Source organism: Pithys albifrons, chromosome 9 (genome assembly GCF_047495875.1).
Source record: "Pithys albifrons albifrons isolate INPA30051 chromosome 9, PitAlb_v1, whole genome shotgun sequence".
Taxonomy (NCBI): Eukaryota; Metazoa; Chordata; class Aves; order Passeriformes; family Thamnophilidae; genus Pithys; species Pithys albifrons.
In genome coordinates this window covers 14666210-14685335 of record NC_092466.1, presented here as the reverse complement: position 1 = coordinate 14685335, position 19126 = coordinate 14666210, and the positions used below count along the sequence as shown (strand labels likewise).

Here is a 19126-nt window from a genome sequence, read left to right as displayed (position 1 = left end):
TTACTTGGATATTTCATTCACAATGGCTACTACAAGCAGTCCACCTGCCACTTAGAAAAGTAGCCAAGAAGGCTTACAACCTTATACTTATACACACACACACACACACACACACACACACAGATATTTATATTAAAAATTATAATACTAGAGAGAAACAACTATAAATGTAAATAAAATCAAAACCAATCTAATGCATAAGTTTCTTTGGAAAGTCTCCTCCAAAAGCAACAAAAACCTCTTTCATATATTTAACAAAAATCTGCTTTTCATTTTGGGGACAGCTGGTTGTGAAACAAATTTGAATGCAACTGAATATTCCCAAGTTCCATGTATAGCAGCAATTTTGCTAATTCTCAGTGGTAATTAGAAGCCCTGTTTAACATCACCAGACATAGGGCAAGTATACAACCATAATAAAAAAGAATCATGCACATCACAGAGTATAGGTTATGTATTTTGACAAGGACAGTTTAATTTTACCTACTTTGCAGAGCATTTTAGCAAATTATTTTCACCTATTTCAAAAGTACCAAAATATAAGGAACACCCATTAAAGCAAAACAAATACCATCTTATCTCTGATATGGTTTATGAGAATGATCTACCAAACTGACAAATCTGAGTGGAAATAGCTGAAATTTTATGGAAAACTGAGTCATCTGGTTATCCATAGAGAAAGAATACAGGAAAGAGAATATCTGACTATTTTTATGCACCATGTAAGTAGCAGCCAGCAGAAAGCAGAATAAAAAGAAACCCACTCAACAGAGTGCAGCAAAGTATGTCTTGAAGGTATTAATATTATGATTTAGCAAAGGCATTTCTACTGAGAACGTTCGAGTTGGTCCCCTTCAAATTTGCATGTGGACACATAAATACCTGGTTTCAGAGACGAAACGTTTCATTTTGTTCTCTCTATAAACGCGTGCCTTTCAAATTATCCATAACTATCTCTGCATGTTTCCAAACAGTGACAGAAATTCTGACTAACATTGGCTTAAATTTAAATGACGGATGAGAAAGTCCTTAACTACTTTTTGCAGTGAAATGCCATATTTGCGTTTTTAAATTAAAATTACTGCTTAATGTGTCATTAGCTCTTTGCCAGCAGTGCAGGAATAGGTACAACTTGACCTTGTGCCACTGGCTTTCTCTGAAGCACAAGTGGAGCACTCAAATCCAAAGGGACAGCAGAGTCGAGCAATTTACAGGGCCCAGGCCACCCCTGCACACACTGGACCGTCTGTGCCCGGTGCCCTCCCTTCCTTCCTCCAGAGGAGGAATCACACTCGGGGCCAGCCCACCCCGTGCCCGGTGCCCTTCCCTCCTCTAGCAGGACTCAGACCGGGGCCAGCCCGTCCCGTGCCCGGTGCCCTTCCCTCCTCTAGCAGGACTCAGACCGGGGCCAGCCCGTCCCGTGCCCCTGAAGCCCCCCGGCTGCAGTTTCAGCCGCGGCCGGGCGGGGGCAGCACAGGCCACGCCATGGCCGGGCCCCCGCCCCGCCCGCGCACGCGCGGCCGCGGGAGCGCGCACACACACAGCCCCGTTCTAATTCAATTAGCGCAGCCTGCAACTCCAGAAAAGAGTAATTCAATTAGTGCATTGTGGAGCTCCACAATACCGCCAAGCAGATGTTCACAATCCTGAGGAACCGGAGTTAGCTTTAAAGATACCTGTTTGCCTCCAACGCGGCGCTGCATATGCCGTTTGTCACTACAGCTTTGCACACCTTCCTGACTCCTAACGAGGGAGGAAGGAGCACTCGGATGAGTTTTGTTTCATTTTTTAAACTAATCGGCCAAATTGATGCCGGTGTGCTAGAGACCTTGCCCTCGCCTTATTGGGAAGAGTGTATTACACAGTAACCAGACCATCCCTGCCGAGGCTGAGGGAGGGGAGGCCTTGTCGCTACAATGCAGTTTAATTAATCACCGTGCTGGGCACACTGGAGCAGTGTATTTCTCGGTGACAGATACTGCCACACTTCTTAATACTCAGACTGAAGAACTGAGAGCACACACAAATTTTGACAATTGATACGGGTGCAGAATAATCCCAGATTTCTAATTACTAGAAGTAATTAGTGAATGTAATCAGAAATCAGTGACGTACTACCAAAAAAACCCCCAAACCATTCCCACTGATCCACAAAGAATTTCTTTTTTTAGTCCTCTTCATCTCCTTGCCACCTGAAAGGAAGACATCTCTTCTTCCTGCTGCTACTCAAGAGCTGTGATCCGGCAGCACACACCGGGGGCTCTCAAGAGTTTCGTGGGCTCCTCAGCATCACTCAGGTTATGCCACCAGCCAGACAAGGCCACCAGATTTAAAGAGGCATAAATCCTAAATATGTTTAAGAAAACTATTCTGTAGTTACCGGGCACTTCCTTTATTTAAAGAAATCCCCAACCTGGATAATCCTCGTGGTCTTCCTACAGTGAAGCTCCCAAAAGTCTGAACTGCAGATGAGGGCTGGAGTCAAATGCAAATATTACACAAATTGGCTTCATTTCTTCTCTTTCTTGTTTTGCCTCCCATGCCTTTATAATTGCTCCTGCCAGGTGGTAAAATGAGGAAAAACAGGAGAAACTGCTGCTGAACACCTCCAACAAGAAACTTTGCTTAAAAAAACAGGTGTCACATTGTGGCAGTTCAATATTTCATAGCCAATACAAGGAATGTGCAACAGCACTGCAACTTTAAATCTTTGCCTCCTGTGTCAGTCTCTTTCCTCTCATTGTAATGCCAAAGGGAACAGCAATCAGAGTGGAGATGTTCAACGTGATAGAGGTCAGGACACCAGTGGATCAACGTACCAGAAACACGACCTTGTTTATTTTTTCCCCCAGTATTATTGTTTACAGGGTGCTTTGCTCATGTACCTTGTGGTTCTTAGCTAAAAGATGAAATTACAGCCCAGGATGAAGCGCTCAGGCACACATCCAATTTGTGTTTCCATCTCAGAAAACAAAAAGCTTCTGAGGCCCTCGGGCTGCCATTCAAACTTGGAGAGGCTGACATTTTTAACAGCATGAACCAGAGACTGGCAGAGGGAATGATCTAATGCATTTCTGACTTGTCAATCAAAGATCTCACCTCTGCTGTCTTGTAAACAGTTGGGGGCCACCTAACTACATTCACAACCAAGGGAGAGCCCGCCGCCAGCCGGGGGGTGCTGGAGCCACACACTCGGGCTATTAGTCACCAAAATTACCGGGTCTGTTTCAGAGGCACACCGTAAACAGCCCAGGGGCAGGTTTCACACAGCCCAGGGGAGAGCGAGAGGTGGGAACACGAACCAGGCTTGGCCAAGGGCGGTCACGTCTCCACACTGATGGAGGTACTGACTGGACACCCCATACCTCTCCCAATTAGAGACAGAACTATGCAACCCAGCAAACACTGGCTCCAAAGCCAAACAATTTCCTCCAAATGTATTTCTCACAAACACATTTCTGAACATGCAGTTTGCACACCCCGAGACTTTAGCTTTAACCTCCTGTATAACCAGAAATAATGTACTGCTACTCACATTTACACTGTATTTCCTAGCAATAAAATGTCAACTTCTAAGGCAAAAATGGATGGACAGGCTGAAGGAAATTTACAGATACAATTGTTAATAAAAAAATCACTGATGATGCTTCTGTAACAAACACTTCACTCCCTAACACAAAAAATACAAATATTAGGAAAAATAATGCAAAAATAATGTAAAAAATAAGTTCATGTCTTCATCAATTCCATCACTACATATCTATTACATCATTTGTATTCTCCCCTTTCTCCAAAAGTGATCTCAGCCCAGAGAGATCATCATGTTCATGCTGCACAGCCTCAGATGTGCTCCCCTTTACTTCAATTTGCCAAGCACAGCACATTGATGCTTTCCTCAACCAGAACAAAGCCAAGACCCAGGAAGTCACACACTCACTTCTGCAAAACCAAGCAGAAGGCTGACCCTGTCATCTGACAAACCCTGATCTGTATTACGATTAAGAACTCCAGGTAAAACAAAATCCGAATTTCTGGCATTCCAGAGGCACTTCCATATTCAGAAAGATGCTGCTACCTTAGTCCTCCTCATTGACTACCAGTCTGTTACCGACACAAGAGCTTGAGATCTGGCAAAATAAGCCCTGACAAGACAGCTCTCTTCCACTGGTGCCTGGGCTCCAGACAAAGGTAGCTTTAAAGGCATGACTCTTGTCCCAAAAAAGTTCACAATCTAAATGGGAGTTGATATTTGTGTTGCCTGTGAATTAGCTAAAAAGGAAGAGCTGGACTGTTCTCTGCAATTACTCCTACACATAATCTTTGGTAATACTTTTAAGTGACTCTTCAAGTCTCCTCATTTATACAATAGCCTACAGAAATAAATTCAAGAAAATACTATGGTCTTCTGCAAACCTGGAAGGATTAATACAATCCTTTGCTTGGTGTACTTGATGAGTGCAGTTGTAACTTTGAAATTTCAAAGAGCTGCGACTATGAAAAGCAACATAAGCAGAGCCTTGTGAACATGCACGGAAAAATATTTTAACAGGGAAACTAATTATCTTCAAATGAAAAAATGTCATGAAAACAGACACTTGTTGGCACATCTGGAAACTTTCAAAGCACAATTTTCTAGGAAAAATGAGTATATTCTGCATAAATTTATTTCTTATTATTAAGAGAATACACATGCAACCTGGTTTTCAGTTGCTTTGCAGAATAACAATACAGTAAAATTTGGCATCCAAGACACTGAAAATGGAATGGCTGGTCTTCTCTTGTTAAAATATCCTCTTTGACCCATTCCCACAGTGCCTTATAGGAGTTCATGTTCCAGTTTACTGCCCTCTTCCACCTTGGTTGCTGTGAAATTCCGGTACATAACAGACTATCAGTTGCAAAGCCTTTTTAGATAAAAGATATAAAAAAGACCTGTTTCTAGCTCCTTATCCCCCTATTCATGGTTTTAGTCTTGAAACCTTTCCCACTGCAGAATGATTGCCAAACAGAGCTGTGGAACCAGAAGCTCCTGTTTTCACTCCTCTCCAATACTAAAAACACACAAAGAAGAGAAATGAGGTAACCTGACGTATGAACAGAATCATCTCTAAATCAACTATCTGCCAATGTTTCCCATGAGGATTTTAACTGAGATATTAAAAAAGAGCCTCTTTCCACATTTCTGTCTGAGTATCTGAAGGTAGGCATGTAAATAACTAGACAAATTCAGCAGTGACTAAGTAGCCTTCCAGATGGCATCTTCTCTTTTGCCACAAGCAAAGAACATTGATATGCTTCTCCAGTTACTTCAAGCTTGCTATGGAAAAAAGAAAGTAACTTAATATGAGAAAATTTGCTGGGCTACAAGACAGTCTTTACTGCTTTCCTGAAGATTCTATACCAAAAAAAGCATTAAAGAATGATGAAATAATGCAACATCACAGTCTCAAGCAGGCTCCAAACCACTCCGTTCTGCACTGGAAAATGCAGAAGCCGTGCCTCAGAAGGGAGTTTTCTTCAAACCATGCAAGCTAATGGGGATCAATCAGAGCCCACTGAAAAAGATGGACTGAAATGTGGATGACTCACTGCTGCAGATGCTGTTGCTGGCACTTTGGTTTCTCCCTTAATTGGCAATAAACGTGTTCCCCAACATGGCAGAGTTCAGTGAAGAGTACCAGTGCACCATTTCAGATGGCAAGTGGGACATACTTCCCAGTTCCCAGTCACTAAATACACAAGGAAATGTCCCTCAATATTTGCAGAAATGTCAAAGTCCTACTGCTATCCCAAGAAGGCAGAACACGATGAATGGTTGTGCAGCTGACACATTTGAGCCCAAATATCAATGTACTGCATTAGCAGAGAAGCTGTTGTTCATATCTATCATTAGCAAGAACATCTTCAGCTGGAAGGTAATTTCCCTTCCCCCTTGTGATATATGCTTATTCCGAGCAACCAAAATAATAACTTAAGTAGAAAGAAAGAAGCCCCAATTTGAGTTTATAAACTGTGTTCCATATACTGCTAAAGTTCTCTTAAACCTGAGCTTAAAGAGATCTGAGATTTATTCAACAGCCAAAAGCCCAAAAATGAGGTCCATCCAATTTAGTCAAATTATGCAAATCAGGATGAGAAGTAGGAGTCTAAACTATTCCTGTTGTCTCCAGAGTCCTCTTAGACTAATAAAAAGTCATATTCCCCCTCACCCCCGGAAAGCTCCACTAGAAGCTTGTTACAGCAGAGGAGGCCTGGCAGGATGGCAGGACACCTTCCAGAGTCCATCCCTGCTTCTGCTGGGTCAGCAAAAACAGTTGCAGCAAAATGATGCAAGACACTTAAGCCTCCCTTGAGACTGAGGGGATTATTTCCACAGTACTATCCTAGCCCTGGGAGCAAAAAGTCAAATTCAAACTAATCTTTGCATGCTCTCCTTTACAGGCATGTTATTAACTTCCCCAAAATGACAAAAAATATTTGTTACACCTGGTTTTCTAAGATGCTGGTGAATAAAACTCTCTGCCACAGGTTAGGTCAGCAGTAGTATAATCCAGCAGCATAAACGTTCAAGTAAATGTTCATGCTACCATAAACTCAGTAAACTTCCCCTCTACAGAGATACTCCTAAATTCTTAACCACTGGAGTTCACAAAGTATCTCAGACGCAGAGTATCCAGAGTGAATGTAACACCAATGCTACCCAGTCTCTGCTGTTACATTCACGTCATCAAAAATGCTTGCAATGACCTGAGAGCCTTGTCTGGGCTTCCAGACGCTTACCCAGTATCTGTCTCACTCTACCCACAGGAGAGTGGCTGCATTTTTAAGATTCACTGTTCACCCAAAGAGTCTGAACAAACTCGCTGTCTCATGACAAAGAAAAGCCTGAATTTAACAAATTCAGAGACCAAAGGAAAAAAAACCCCAATAGTTTCCTTAATTTGCATTTTGATTGACACCTTATTTGTACAATAATTTTCTGTCAAAATGTCCAGACTACAGCTAACAAAGCCAAAGTAAACAATTCCTGGCATCAATTATCACTATAGCCATGAACCCACCCTCTCAGTTCTCTAAGTGGCACACAAAAAATTTAGATAGGAGGGGAATCACTGCATGAATAGCCAGATTGGAGACTGTGTGATGGATACTGTTTGCCAGATATAATTAAGTGGCATCTTTTTGAAACAATTGAAAGCTAATGGAAAAGATGATGGTATCAAGCCAATTTAGATGAAAAAATGATATTGCCATAAATGGAAATGGCCCAGCACTGAGCTGCCCTGAATCTATACAAGATGAGTTTAAATACCAGAGATCTGAATGACACAGTAGAGGCACAGGGTATGAATCAGAATAAACGGAGGTAAAGCAAGCAAGTAAAGAAGGAGATGCACACACATACACAGATGGAGAAGAAAGGAGTGGGAGAGACAGAAAGTACCTGGAAAGCTGGGAGTGCGCCAGTCCCTGGGTTATAGAGGCATCGCAGCGAGGGCATGCTGTCCGCCAGGCTGGAGCAGCCCAGCCACAGAGATCTGGGCATAGAGCACTGCAGAGAAAGGACAACTATGAGATGGGACTGTGTGAGACAGGATGGCACAGATTACAGGAACTTTCAAGGCTTAGCCAAATGGCATCAACACAACTGCACCTGGCCTTAAAGACTGAGACCTCTTTGAGAGAACAGAAACTGCTGATGCATCTTTTCCTTGAGAGAAGCTTTACAGATGTCATAGTAACAAGGAAAAGGCACTATGGATCAAGAAAGTAAATCTTTGATCAATTTTCTACACCAATGTGTCAAGTTTTTCTAGTAATAAAAAGTTTCTTTCCAATTAATTAGACCTTATCTCCATGCACAGCAACACTCCAGGCACAACACAAGGCAAGCAATTTTGCAAGGAAAGCAGAAAAGGAAACAACACCTGTAAGTGTAAGACTTGCAGAAAAGAAAAATTTCAGGTTTTGCCTCTAAAGGGGATAAAAGGAAAAATCTGCGATCTAGAGTGAACAGGAAGTTGGTGACACTAGATAGGAGTTTCATGTTTCTGCTTGCCTTGTTGTTTGTTAAATAAAATACAACTGTTACAATAAATTGATTATGTTCCTGCAAACACAAACAAGGAGCCAAAACAGCCAATCAAGAAAAATACTAGCCATGTTGATAGTTAAAGCCATTACCCCTTGAAATAGAGAGATGCTTATTCATTTTACACCACTACTATTAAATTTAGGGATGCATTATGATAGCAATTGCTTTTACCAGCCACAGTTTTTGATGCCATAAGCACTACTGCATTTGTATAATTACTGGCAAGGCAGGAAAACACAAGTATATTTTAAATTGGCAGATAGCCATGAAAACTGAAGGATGTGATAGATTAGCTGCTAGAGATTTTAAACCCTAATACTCTTCTACTCTTCTTTTGTAATCCTCTTCACCCCCACCCCCCCTTTTTTAAATGGGGGGAAGGGAGGAAATCTGAGCAGAAAGGGCAGCTGGAATGGGTATGAAATGACAGCTGCCTTCTGAGCCACCATTTCTTGCTGCTCTTATGAAGGCTGGACAACCTTGCACAATCTTGCACTAAACGAGTATGTAAGAGCAACATAACCCATCTTTGAATGAGCAGAAAGGTGATCACCAACATCCATAATCTGGTCCTGTGCAGACAGACACAGGAGATTAACCCTGTCTGTCACCACGTTCTTTGCTGTACTTTGCTGCAATTTACACTGATGTTCCAGAAATAGTCTTAGAAGACTGGTGGGGAACATAACCTACAGAAATGTGCTTATTAGAAGTTCATGACACCCTAAAATAAATTCCTCACTTCATTTTAATTAAAAAAAAAAACAACTCTTCACTTTACAAAGATACTGAAACTCAAAAATTTGAGTACTGTATAGTATTATGTGTCAAATGAATTTGTACATAATGCCCCTCCCAAAGACAAAAAGATTACAGCCATAATATTATAACAAGCTACAAAAGTGAGCCACACTTCCTTGTCTGACACCTTAACCTCCCAAACACTCCCACACAGAAAAACCTTCCAAATGCCAGCAATCTTTTTGTTGCAATGTAATATGTATCATTCAGCTTGAAAGCTGTTGTGACAATATATTTTTTTAATATTTACATATGAAATGGACATCTATGGTTAAGCATTTCACCATTTTAATAACACATTTACTCAAATCACACTTGCTTATTACTCTCCAAGAACATCACAGTAAAAAGGGAGATTCATTACATGGTGCCTCTGATGATGCAGAGCAAATTCACTAGGTAAGCATCAGCTGCTTACCCTTACCCATCCTAGGATTCATAATATAATACAAAATAAATACAGGGTGATTTTTTTTTCCATACAGACTTATTCAAGACTTGCAGCAATCATTTATTCCATATTCTCAAGCCATTCCATCCCTTGGGCTGGCTCAAGTTTTCATGCTGTGATAATGAACTCGAAGAACTGCCTGCCATTAAAACTGATTGACAGGAAAAAATCACTTTAAATATTTGTACTGACTGAAGGATGGAAAAACACAGAGGCAGGAAAAATGAGGAGCACACTGTCAGCAGAAAGCTAAGCTTATGTTGACTCAAAGTTGATATGAGATTATGCCTCAAGTCAGTCACTACAAGCTGCAGGTTGGGCACTCCATTGTACCAGGGCACTTAGAAAGCAATGAAATGTCTTGCTCAAAAATTGCCACAATAACAAAGGAAAACATTGAAGAGCTATTCTGCAGAGCTCTCTGTACCTACAGAGGGTATCATTACTCACCCATGCACTCTGGCCACTTAGTATTATTCTAGAACTAGGAAGTAGGAAGCAAAAAATTACCAACACCTTAGATGACTTCTCAATCTTCCCCAGTACATAACAAAATTTAAATTAGTGATGCAGTTCTGTTACCTATCTTAAAAAAATAAGTGTGAAGTTGCACACAGTGTAAAAGAAAATGTCATTCCTGTAGTTGCCTTTTACCTATTGAAGGAAGCAGAGACGCTAAATTACTGTTGGTGACTGAAAAAGGCTTATTCACAAGCCTGAACAAAAGGCCCCAGGTGCTTCAATAGAAACAGCTTGTGTGTAAATCAGATGAGTGACCCAAAAGAACAACTTCATTTAGAGCCTGATCTCTGAAAAATCTCAACTGCCTGTGTCCCCATCCACCGAGCAAGCCACGTGTCAAACACTCACTTTTGTACTGTCAGCTCCACAAACAAGGGACTGGCCTCAAATGCTCAGGACTTGAAAGCTGACTGACAAAATCCTCTCCTGAACTCAAGTCAATCTACATCGACTCTTCAAAACAAAGATACAGAGGCACAGCACTTGGACTACAGCCAAATGGGAATGCTGATATTGCTTGCTAAGTACGGGGCCAGGATGGGCAGCCTCTCTACTTTCCTACATCCCAGTTGCATTAGTACTTGGATGTCGGCACAACTTTCAGACCCAGAGAGGCAAAGCCTTTTATTTAGAAAAGCTAAGCATCTTTAATACACATTGAGTGGCATAAAATAGGGAACTGACGAAAAAACACGATTTCTTTCTCCAGTTGATTTTAAAGTTCCATTCCCTGAACTCTGAAATGTATTTTCCCACTAAATAAATACAGGGAGGACACTTTCAAGCAAGTCAGCATCCTCCTTCTGACAGAGGTTGGTACCAGCTGCTCCACTGGTGATTAAAATGGGCTTTCCTTACTTTGAATTAAAATAGGCTAGAAGCATTCACAGCCACTGGCTGAGCTGAGTGGGCAGTAACCATGAGCTGAAGGGAAGACTTATTTTAACCTATTCAATTATTCTTGTAGCTATATTGCAAGAACATTTTTTGACTCCATCAGATGTTCTGTCTCTAATAGCCTACCCTCTCTTCCAATTATCTGATGTTCTAAAGACAAATCTCAACACACACTCAATGGCTAAATTTTTGCCAGTACTAAAAATTGGTTATTAACTTTATTTGCTATTGCATTACAAGATTATATATTACCATTTCAGACTGGGGGTTCTTTATCAAATTTGTTCTCTTCTAGTCCTCCAGCAAATACAATATACTAGGGGTAACTAACACAGTTTTAGTAAATTGTGTTACAGGTCAGAAATATATCACCTTGTCCTGTAAAACTAAGTGGCTCTACATGGGGAAAAACCAAAAGTTCTTGGACTACTACAATTCACAATTATAGTGCACAGGTGTGAAAACAAACTCACTGCATTGAACTTACTGTAAAACAAGAATGACTAAAAGAAAATCCAACAATAGTTAAGGATATTTTCATTATAATCACTTCAGAGAATTTAATTAGACAACAGCACAAGAATGACTATCTTAGTATGCATTTTAACATAATAAAGTACAATAACCCACTGTCCCTGTCTGAACTCTGCACTCAACTGCATGACAACCTGTGCACCTAAACCATCTCTGATTTACAGGCAACCTAATGTATTTCTGCACATCTTCACAAGTTAGTGACAAAGCCAAAAAGGAAACCAATTTCTTCTGAAGGGCTGGTTTTCGATCTACTATACATAGTACTAATTTCAGCTCTTAACTACATCTATTTCAATCCTTTCCTAGTTCAGATTCAGTTCCTTTCTAGTACAGTGTCCAGTGCCTTATGAAGTTGAACTCTAAAGATAAACCAATAACAATTTCTACTTCTTTTGGGAGATGGGAATTTAGATCCTGTTCACCCAGTATTTCCATTAAGGAACAGAAAGAGAACATGACAGGTTGACAAGAACTGAAGAGTTTAAAAATTGAGAGAAACGAGGCTTTTTTGTGCTTGGTCCAGATGAACATAAGCCAGGGAACTGGATAAAGCTGTAGAAAGAAAAACAGCAACACAAGTTCTAACTATTACAAAAACCAGGGTTAGAGGCAAAAAGAGGTGCTAGAAATTCTACCACCCAAACTGGAGCAGATAAACATGAGGGATGCTCTTAAGAGTATTAAAACTACATAAACCAGACCTGAGCTTGATATAAGGAGACAGATCCTTGCTCACTTCTTTTTTCATCACTTTAGAAAGTGAATATGGGATGGCTGCAAATGGAATTCTCCCTGAAAGCGTCTTTCACTCTACTGTTTTCTACATGCTCTATAAACTCTATTTTCAGGAAATGGGATTTAGGAATTTTGATTCTTTATCAAACACACTCAGATATTACTGGGATTCCTAATATTTAAAATTATTTCTATCATATATCATTCAGATATTCTCATACTTTCTTTTGCCACATACTTAACTAAGCCAAAGCCAAAAATATAACACACATCTCTTTCACGTTGTGTCCAGTGTACACTATTCCTGTCACCACAGAATGCAATACATTGCCTAAAACACATCAGATAAAACATTACAAATGTTGGTCTCATGAAACTTAATTCCAGAAAACTTCTTCTGGCTAAAAAGGGATTTTGATTCCTTTTCTTGGTCCACTTTTCACCATTTTAACCTCTCATATATACATAAAAATGAAAAGGTATCTCTTATTTTTCCCTCTACTGTTCTGAGGGGCATTTTCTGATTAAATATATATGATACAAGTATAAAAAAAGAAAATAAATTCCCAGTGCATCCTGTATATACTTTCACAATTAAAAAACCTGCCATACATATTTCATTCTTCAGCTTTGGTAGCTCTTGATAAAATAGGCTTCTTATCTGAGAAAAAAGCATATAATAATACAACTTTAAAAAACCCTGCAGAAATGGAATGAGATTTTTTTATTATTTATTTTAGTAATTTTTGTGGGGCTTCTTTTTTTTCCTTTTGCCCCTATCCCAACGTTGGATACAAGGCATACTAAATACGTAATTACATGAGAGAGCCACACAGCTTTCAAAGGAGCCATTCAAGTGAATTGTGTAAATAATATGCCTTTAAAAACCCTAACATATGAATATAGATTTACCAGTTATGGAGCTGTTATATACCTGAGAGACAAGAATACCCATTAAAAAAAAATCCTGCCCAATTATGAACTTACCAAAGAGACTAACATGGCTCAGAGCAAATTAATACTTTTATAACTTTTGGAGAAAGTTTTTTGCCTGCTTTCATTTGAAAATAAGAAAAACATTAAAAGCTGTAAGTTTTAATTAAACCAAAAACCAATAATCATAACCCATAGAATTAAAATTTACACCTCCTTGCAACCCAGACCAGTTTCCCACACTTAAAACCAGATAATTCTGACTTGTCACTGGCTGTTCTTCCTGAAAGGAAGAAAATGAATTTATAAAAATAAAGAGGCAGCTGCAGTAATCCTTGGAGTGTGACCATGAGAAGGATCTCCCAGGGCTCAACTGGCCCACAAACTGTCAGCTCTTCCAGCTGCACATCCTGCACCAGAATCACGAAGGGCGTGATGTGGTTGCTGTCACAACCAGTGCTTTGCACAACTTCTCAGTGTCTGTTCAGGCACCTCGGTCACATTTCCACAGCATCTGTGGGGATGATTAAAAGTGGTCTGTGCTCTTACTTGCCATAATAACAGTAATTGAGCCATCTTATTAAAGACCCTTGGAGCATTTTTCATGAACTGCAAATCAAGGAACCCAACACCTAAACTTTGGGGAAGTTATGCATATGTTCTGGGACAACAGAAGGGTCTGACTTCCAAACAGTTGGGTCTTACAAATCAGAGGCTGGAACTTGTTCCTATGGTTGTTATAACCCTTCCTAGACTCCAAACACAGGAAACACTGGACTCCTTACTCTGGTACAGATCACTGACTTCAGTGCAGCGGTTTTTCGCTTCACCCTCAGGGTGTTACTACATTTGCCAGCTTTGCTGTGCACACAGAGCTCCAACTGCTGCACAGGGTCCCTTTCCCTTCAGCCTCCCACTCTGCATGTAATTGCTCAGTAAATTTTCCTTAACATACGTATTACACAAACTCTTCTCTAATCTTCTGATAACTCCCCAGCCAACAGTAACTTTTTACAGGAGATTCCAGTTCACCAGTTCACTAACTACTCTTAAATATCAAAGTTAAGACACATGGAAAAAGGTTTACATATTCAGATTATTCAAATAATTACTTACCTGAAGGAGATCCAGGAGGATCAAATCACAGCTTTTAGGTAAATGTTTGTGAAGAAACATTTTCCCCAAAGAGTGATTACTGGAGTTCAACCTCTGTGATTCCAAGTCAGCACAAATTACATGCCCCAGAAAGGGGCCAACTTCCAACATCTATCAGATGTACAAGACCCTCAATTGCCAAGTGCTTGAGGGAACTCATGTAGATCATATCTGAACTAGACAATATTAATGTTTTCATAATTAGAGCTCTTTAATGCATAGAGCTGATAAATCTAAACCAGTGCAGCTGCAGAGCTTAAGACTCAGGTGCTCTACTCTTCTTTAAAGAGTACAACATGCAGAGACTGTGTATTCTTCTTTAAGTAACACCAAAGATGGTGTTAGGCAAGCCCTTAAAAGCAAGCCCTACACAAACTTACAAAGAGCAATCTCACCAAGGTCTAAAGCACGAAACTATCTGAAGGCTTAAAGTGGAGATCTTGCAAGACCAAGCACAGTAGGCTCTTTGGTAAGCAAGAAAACACAGTTGCCATTAAGCTCCATCATGTCTGATGGACATGGCATGGCTGGACTCAATGGTCTTAGAGACCTTTTCCAAACTTTATGATTCTATGTCCAAAGCCTGATCAATTCCAACTGATTTCCAATCTTATATTGCAAAAGAGATAAATGCAGTTCTTTGACACAGGCATTTCATGAGTTTGGGCAGAGCAACATGGAATTCTAAGACAGGTGTTGAAGCCCCTTCAGCCGGAGGCACTTCTAAAACTCCAGTCTCGATTTTCATGACACAAACTGCAGAGAACAAACTTACATTGGTAGAGAGATGAAATGGAGGTTTCATTAGATTTCTCCCTCATCTCTAGTTTTATTTAATTCCATAAAAATCTCTTGGAATTATTGTTGTGCGCCTACCACACAAAAGTGTCTCAAGGACAAGCGATACGCCCGCAGAGCATTGTGAGGATGTAAAGTACTATATGAGGGCTAAGTATTAATACATGAACTGCAGAAAGAAATCTTATTTCTACTTTTCACCCCAGGAGTTAGCATCTGAATTTTAAAATGCATATGCATCCACTGAAAACAGAATATATGTTTTAGAAGTAAAGGAGGAGATGGTAAATGACAAAACTACAAAACAAAAATACTTTCAGAATCATTGCATTTTTCTCTCAGGAAAGTGCAATTCTAGCAGAAGAATCCTCTTTTCACCACAGTCCTGGTTTTTACACTTTCTTTTCCAGCTGACTTGACTGAAGTGCAGGCCATTAATATCTGAAGTGCCTTGTTTTGATTATACTGGCCTTTGCTGGTACCAATCTAGTTAAGGTATCACCCAGAATCTCCAGCATAAAACACATTTACAGGTTTATAACTTGGCTTTAAAAATTCTACTACAAAAGACAGTGGGAGGCAGAAAGGCTCAGATGAGTGCATTATATTACATATCCTATGTGATGCATACTTTCTCATAATGCTATGAAAAGGGGAGGGATTTGCTTTAGCACATTTCACAAGCCACTTAAAATGATACCTTTACTTCCCCATTTATGTAATGTTTTGTGTCTCAGCTAATTAGCTCAACCTGCCCAATTTCACAGTTTAGCTTAATTTATAGGAGGTGTCCATATAATACAGGAATTGGAATGTCATGTCTATTGATCATATTTATACACATTTCTCTCCCCCCTCCCCTCAGCAGTCAATTGCAGCGAGTCTCCAAAGGGTCAGCAGCCCAGGGATGGGACGTTACAGACTGCTGGCAGCACAAAGGCTTAAACGAAGATCAAGGCTGAATAAACCAGCTGTAGTTGTTTGCCTTTTAGTAAAAGATGAACTCAAAGGAAACATCTAGAATAAAAACAGAACGTTGCAGGTTACTTAAAACACTTGCCTTAAAGCAACATGTACTTCTGGGCATTGGTTTGTGTTTCCTCAAGCCTGTGTAGGAACACAACACAGCTCTGCTGCAGCACAGCAACACTGGACATAAAACCTGCCACTAAAGGGCAGAGGGCAATGGCATCAGTGGGCAACCTGTGCTCAGGTGGTGTTCAACTATTACCTCAAGTTTAAGTAGGCCGAAAATACGCAAATCCAGCCAGCACTGTTTTAGATAAAATTGTCAGTTTAATGGATATTTATATTATGTGTCCAGTCTTGCAGAACTCCATCTTCCTCCACCTCATCTGCAATATAAACTGCTTTTGGTCCACATTCATACAATGTGTTACTGGGATACTTCTCACATTCTGTATGTCAGGCAGCAGATCAATACTCAGCCATGCTGAGGGGAGAGAAAAAATCATTAAGTTAGGATCCTGTTAAAAACACAAACACCAGGAAAATAAACCTGATGCACAGACCCCATTCCATCTGGATGCATCTGTAGATTACTGCTTTTACACACACCGAAAGTGGCTTTGCCTCCAATACAGTTTTAAAGAATCCTACAGGTAGTACCTTTGATAGATATCAGTCCCACCTCCAAAAAATTTAACCTCTCTGCTTCTCATGAAAGCTCTTTCTTTTGATTTGATCAAGTTTCTACCCTTTGTATCAACCCCCTTATCCTTATATTTCCTGTGGTAAAACCACAGCACTGAAATGGGAATGGCAAAGGTATTTACATGACAGTACCAGCTGACTGCCACAAGCTCAGGATTATAACTTTTCCTTGGATCAAGGAGGAGCAAGGAGGTTTCAGATAGACTTTAGAACCAATAACAATAAACTAAAAACCAAAAGGAAAGCATGCTTACAAAAAATATTTTTTTCAAAATGCAAGTTGTTTGATTTTTTTAGGTTGCCTGATGTGAAAGCCTCCTGTGAAACTACTGAGCATGTTGGGATTTTCCCCCCTCAATATGCTCCAAAGATATAAAGCATGTTTTCCATCTGCATCAGAGCACTGGTAATATCATGCTGGTCTGTTTGCCTCAGAAGTAAAAGAAAAACAGAACAGCCACACAATCCTCTTCCCATTGTTCTCCCAAACTACCACATAAGAAACAGAAACTGATGCCATGCCCCATAGGTCAACAAACTTGAGCTCTGTGAGACAATAATTGCAGAGTTGAGATTCCTCTGAGACACCTTGCCTCCAGCTCAGCAAAGTTTAAATCAAGAAAACATAAGCTTCAGTGTCCCAGTTGACCTTCACTAGTGTGCACTTGAAAAGAGAGAGAAATGATGTCTCAGAAAGAAGCTCCAAAGCAGCTTCACCTTTGCAGCACATCACTCATTCAAAGAAATGGTTTGCAAATATAATAGAGGACTCAATGCTCATTTTCTTACAGGTGTTAAAGCTCTGCTCAGTTTCACAGAAGTCAATATAAGCTGACAGCAGTAAGCAGCAATTTGCACAAGCAAGTTACTCCTGACTGCTTGTAAGGTACTGACACAAGACTGGAAAGAATCAAACCCATCCTGTTAGCACCTGCAATGAAACTCAAAGTTTAAGGGGTTTTGCTGATGCAGTTTTTCATTCTCTCACATTCTCCTGAAGTGACTTGGCTCTTTGTTTCTGTCAGGCTCAGGGTACCATAGATCCCTTCATCCCTTCACCCATGTTTCGTCATTTCACAACTGCAGTTGCCATGACAACAGGATGCAGCTTATCTGTGCTGTTTTCATATTTCCAGTTTTTGTTGCCATAACAACACAATCATTCTGGCTTTCTACAAAAACAGCAACTTTAAGCCACGTATTCTCAAGGACCCAAGATTCATCATGCACATATCTTCATGAGAGAAGAGATCTGCACAGGCCATTTATAAATTAAGCCATTTTTTCTGAAGGGGGATTTTTCACTCACAAAAGTGAAAAGCTGACAGCAATTGCTAGAGGCAGACTGCTGAGACATCTAAAGCCTGGCCTTTAATAATAGCCAGAGTAATATAGCACCAGGCCACTTCCGAGTGGGGACTCCCCACAGTGTCAGACTGTGTCAAACTGCACAATTGTTATGTGATGTGAGTAAGTGTCCACACTTGATTCACCCAGGCAGATCTGAATTAGATGTTAGATGCAATTCTCCTGAGTTTTAACCCAGTGGCCTCCCCATTATTACCAGCACTACCACCATGCAGCTCTGTGTTTGAAGGCCTGTTTTAATTCTGTAATTCAAGCTGTTGTCGCAGATTTGTTTCCAGACACTGACCCTCTTCACTTTCAGGTGACTGCATTTTGAACTTTTATTTACAGGAAGTGCACATTTATCAGACTGGTGAGAAAATGTTATACAAACACAGCATGCACAAACACAAAACAGTGATGGCTATGAGGGGTATCAGCTAACATGGCACTGTAACTTCATTACACCCTCATTTATGTACTTCACTAATGAGACAAGCACAGGTGTCCAACACAGTCCCTCGCATGAGATGAATAACAATAATACAGTCCAACCTGCTTTAGCCATGCTTGGTATCCAGAAGATATAAGTTGGAATCCATCTTTTGGCATGTGTATTCGGGGCTAGGAGAGAATAGACATAAAGAGAGACCTCCTTTTACACTGGGGCCTAACTAACCTAAGTCTAAATTCTGGAGCATTTTAAACAATGCAGATTTTTTAAGTCACATATTGAAGGTTTAGTACCCAGATTAGTTCTTCTTTACTCTTCTGATATCAGCTGCTTTAAGAACACTTTTTTAATAAAATCACAATAATTTTTATGATTTTCACAATTTTATATTTCAATTCAGTATATATATATATAGGTATTTCTTTAAAATTTCCACATAAATACACTTGGATATGCACAGCCTTTGTGACGGGTGCAGTAGAAAAGACTAACGGTCATTAATGGTTTTGACACTAAATAAAGCAAGTGGTGTCAAAACAGCAGCAATCCAGCTATGAGTGTTTTCACAGTCACCATTCTCAACACAGTCAGACCAGACACTGGACAAGATGAGGAGATTCCAGAAAATCCCTGAAGAGCTGAAGCCTTAATACAGGGGCAACAGGAAACCGTGCTCACACACAGCCATAAATTATGCCTCAAACTGACAGACAAATATAATCTCCTC

General features: G+C 40.2%; 1 protein-coding gene across 8 annotated transcripts in view; it reads right to left on the bottom strand.

Annotated features, from left to right (window-relative positions):
- BTRC (beta-transducin repeat containing E3 ubiquitin protein ligase) overlaps positions 1 to 19126 on the bottom strand; it is a 113499-nt gene that overhangs the window by 78513 nt on the left and 15860 nt on the right. For 3 of the 8 annotated variants that reach the window (XM_071564414.1, XM_071564418.1, XM_071564416.1), the window contains exons 2-3: positions 18501 to 18569; positions 7445 to 7552 (exon numbers count right to left, since the gene is read on the bottom strand). The exons of 2 other annotated variants lie outside the window; for them this stretch is intronic. In XM_071564414.1, the coding sequence (XP_071420515.1) occupies positions 7445 to 7552; positions 18501 to 18569 (177 nt within the window). The remainder of the gene's footprint in view (positions 1 to 7444; positions 7553 to 18500; positions 18570 to 19126) is intronic. 3 more of the 8 variants (XM_071564417.1, XM_071564420.1, XM_071564419.1) reach the window with 2 other exon arrangements.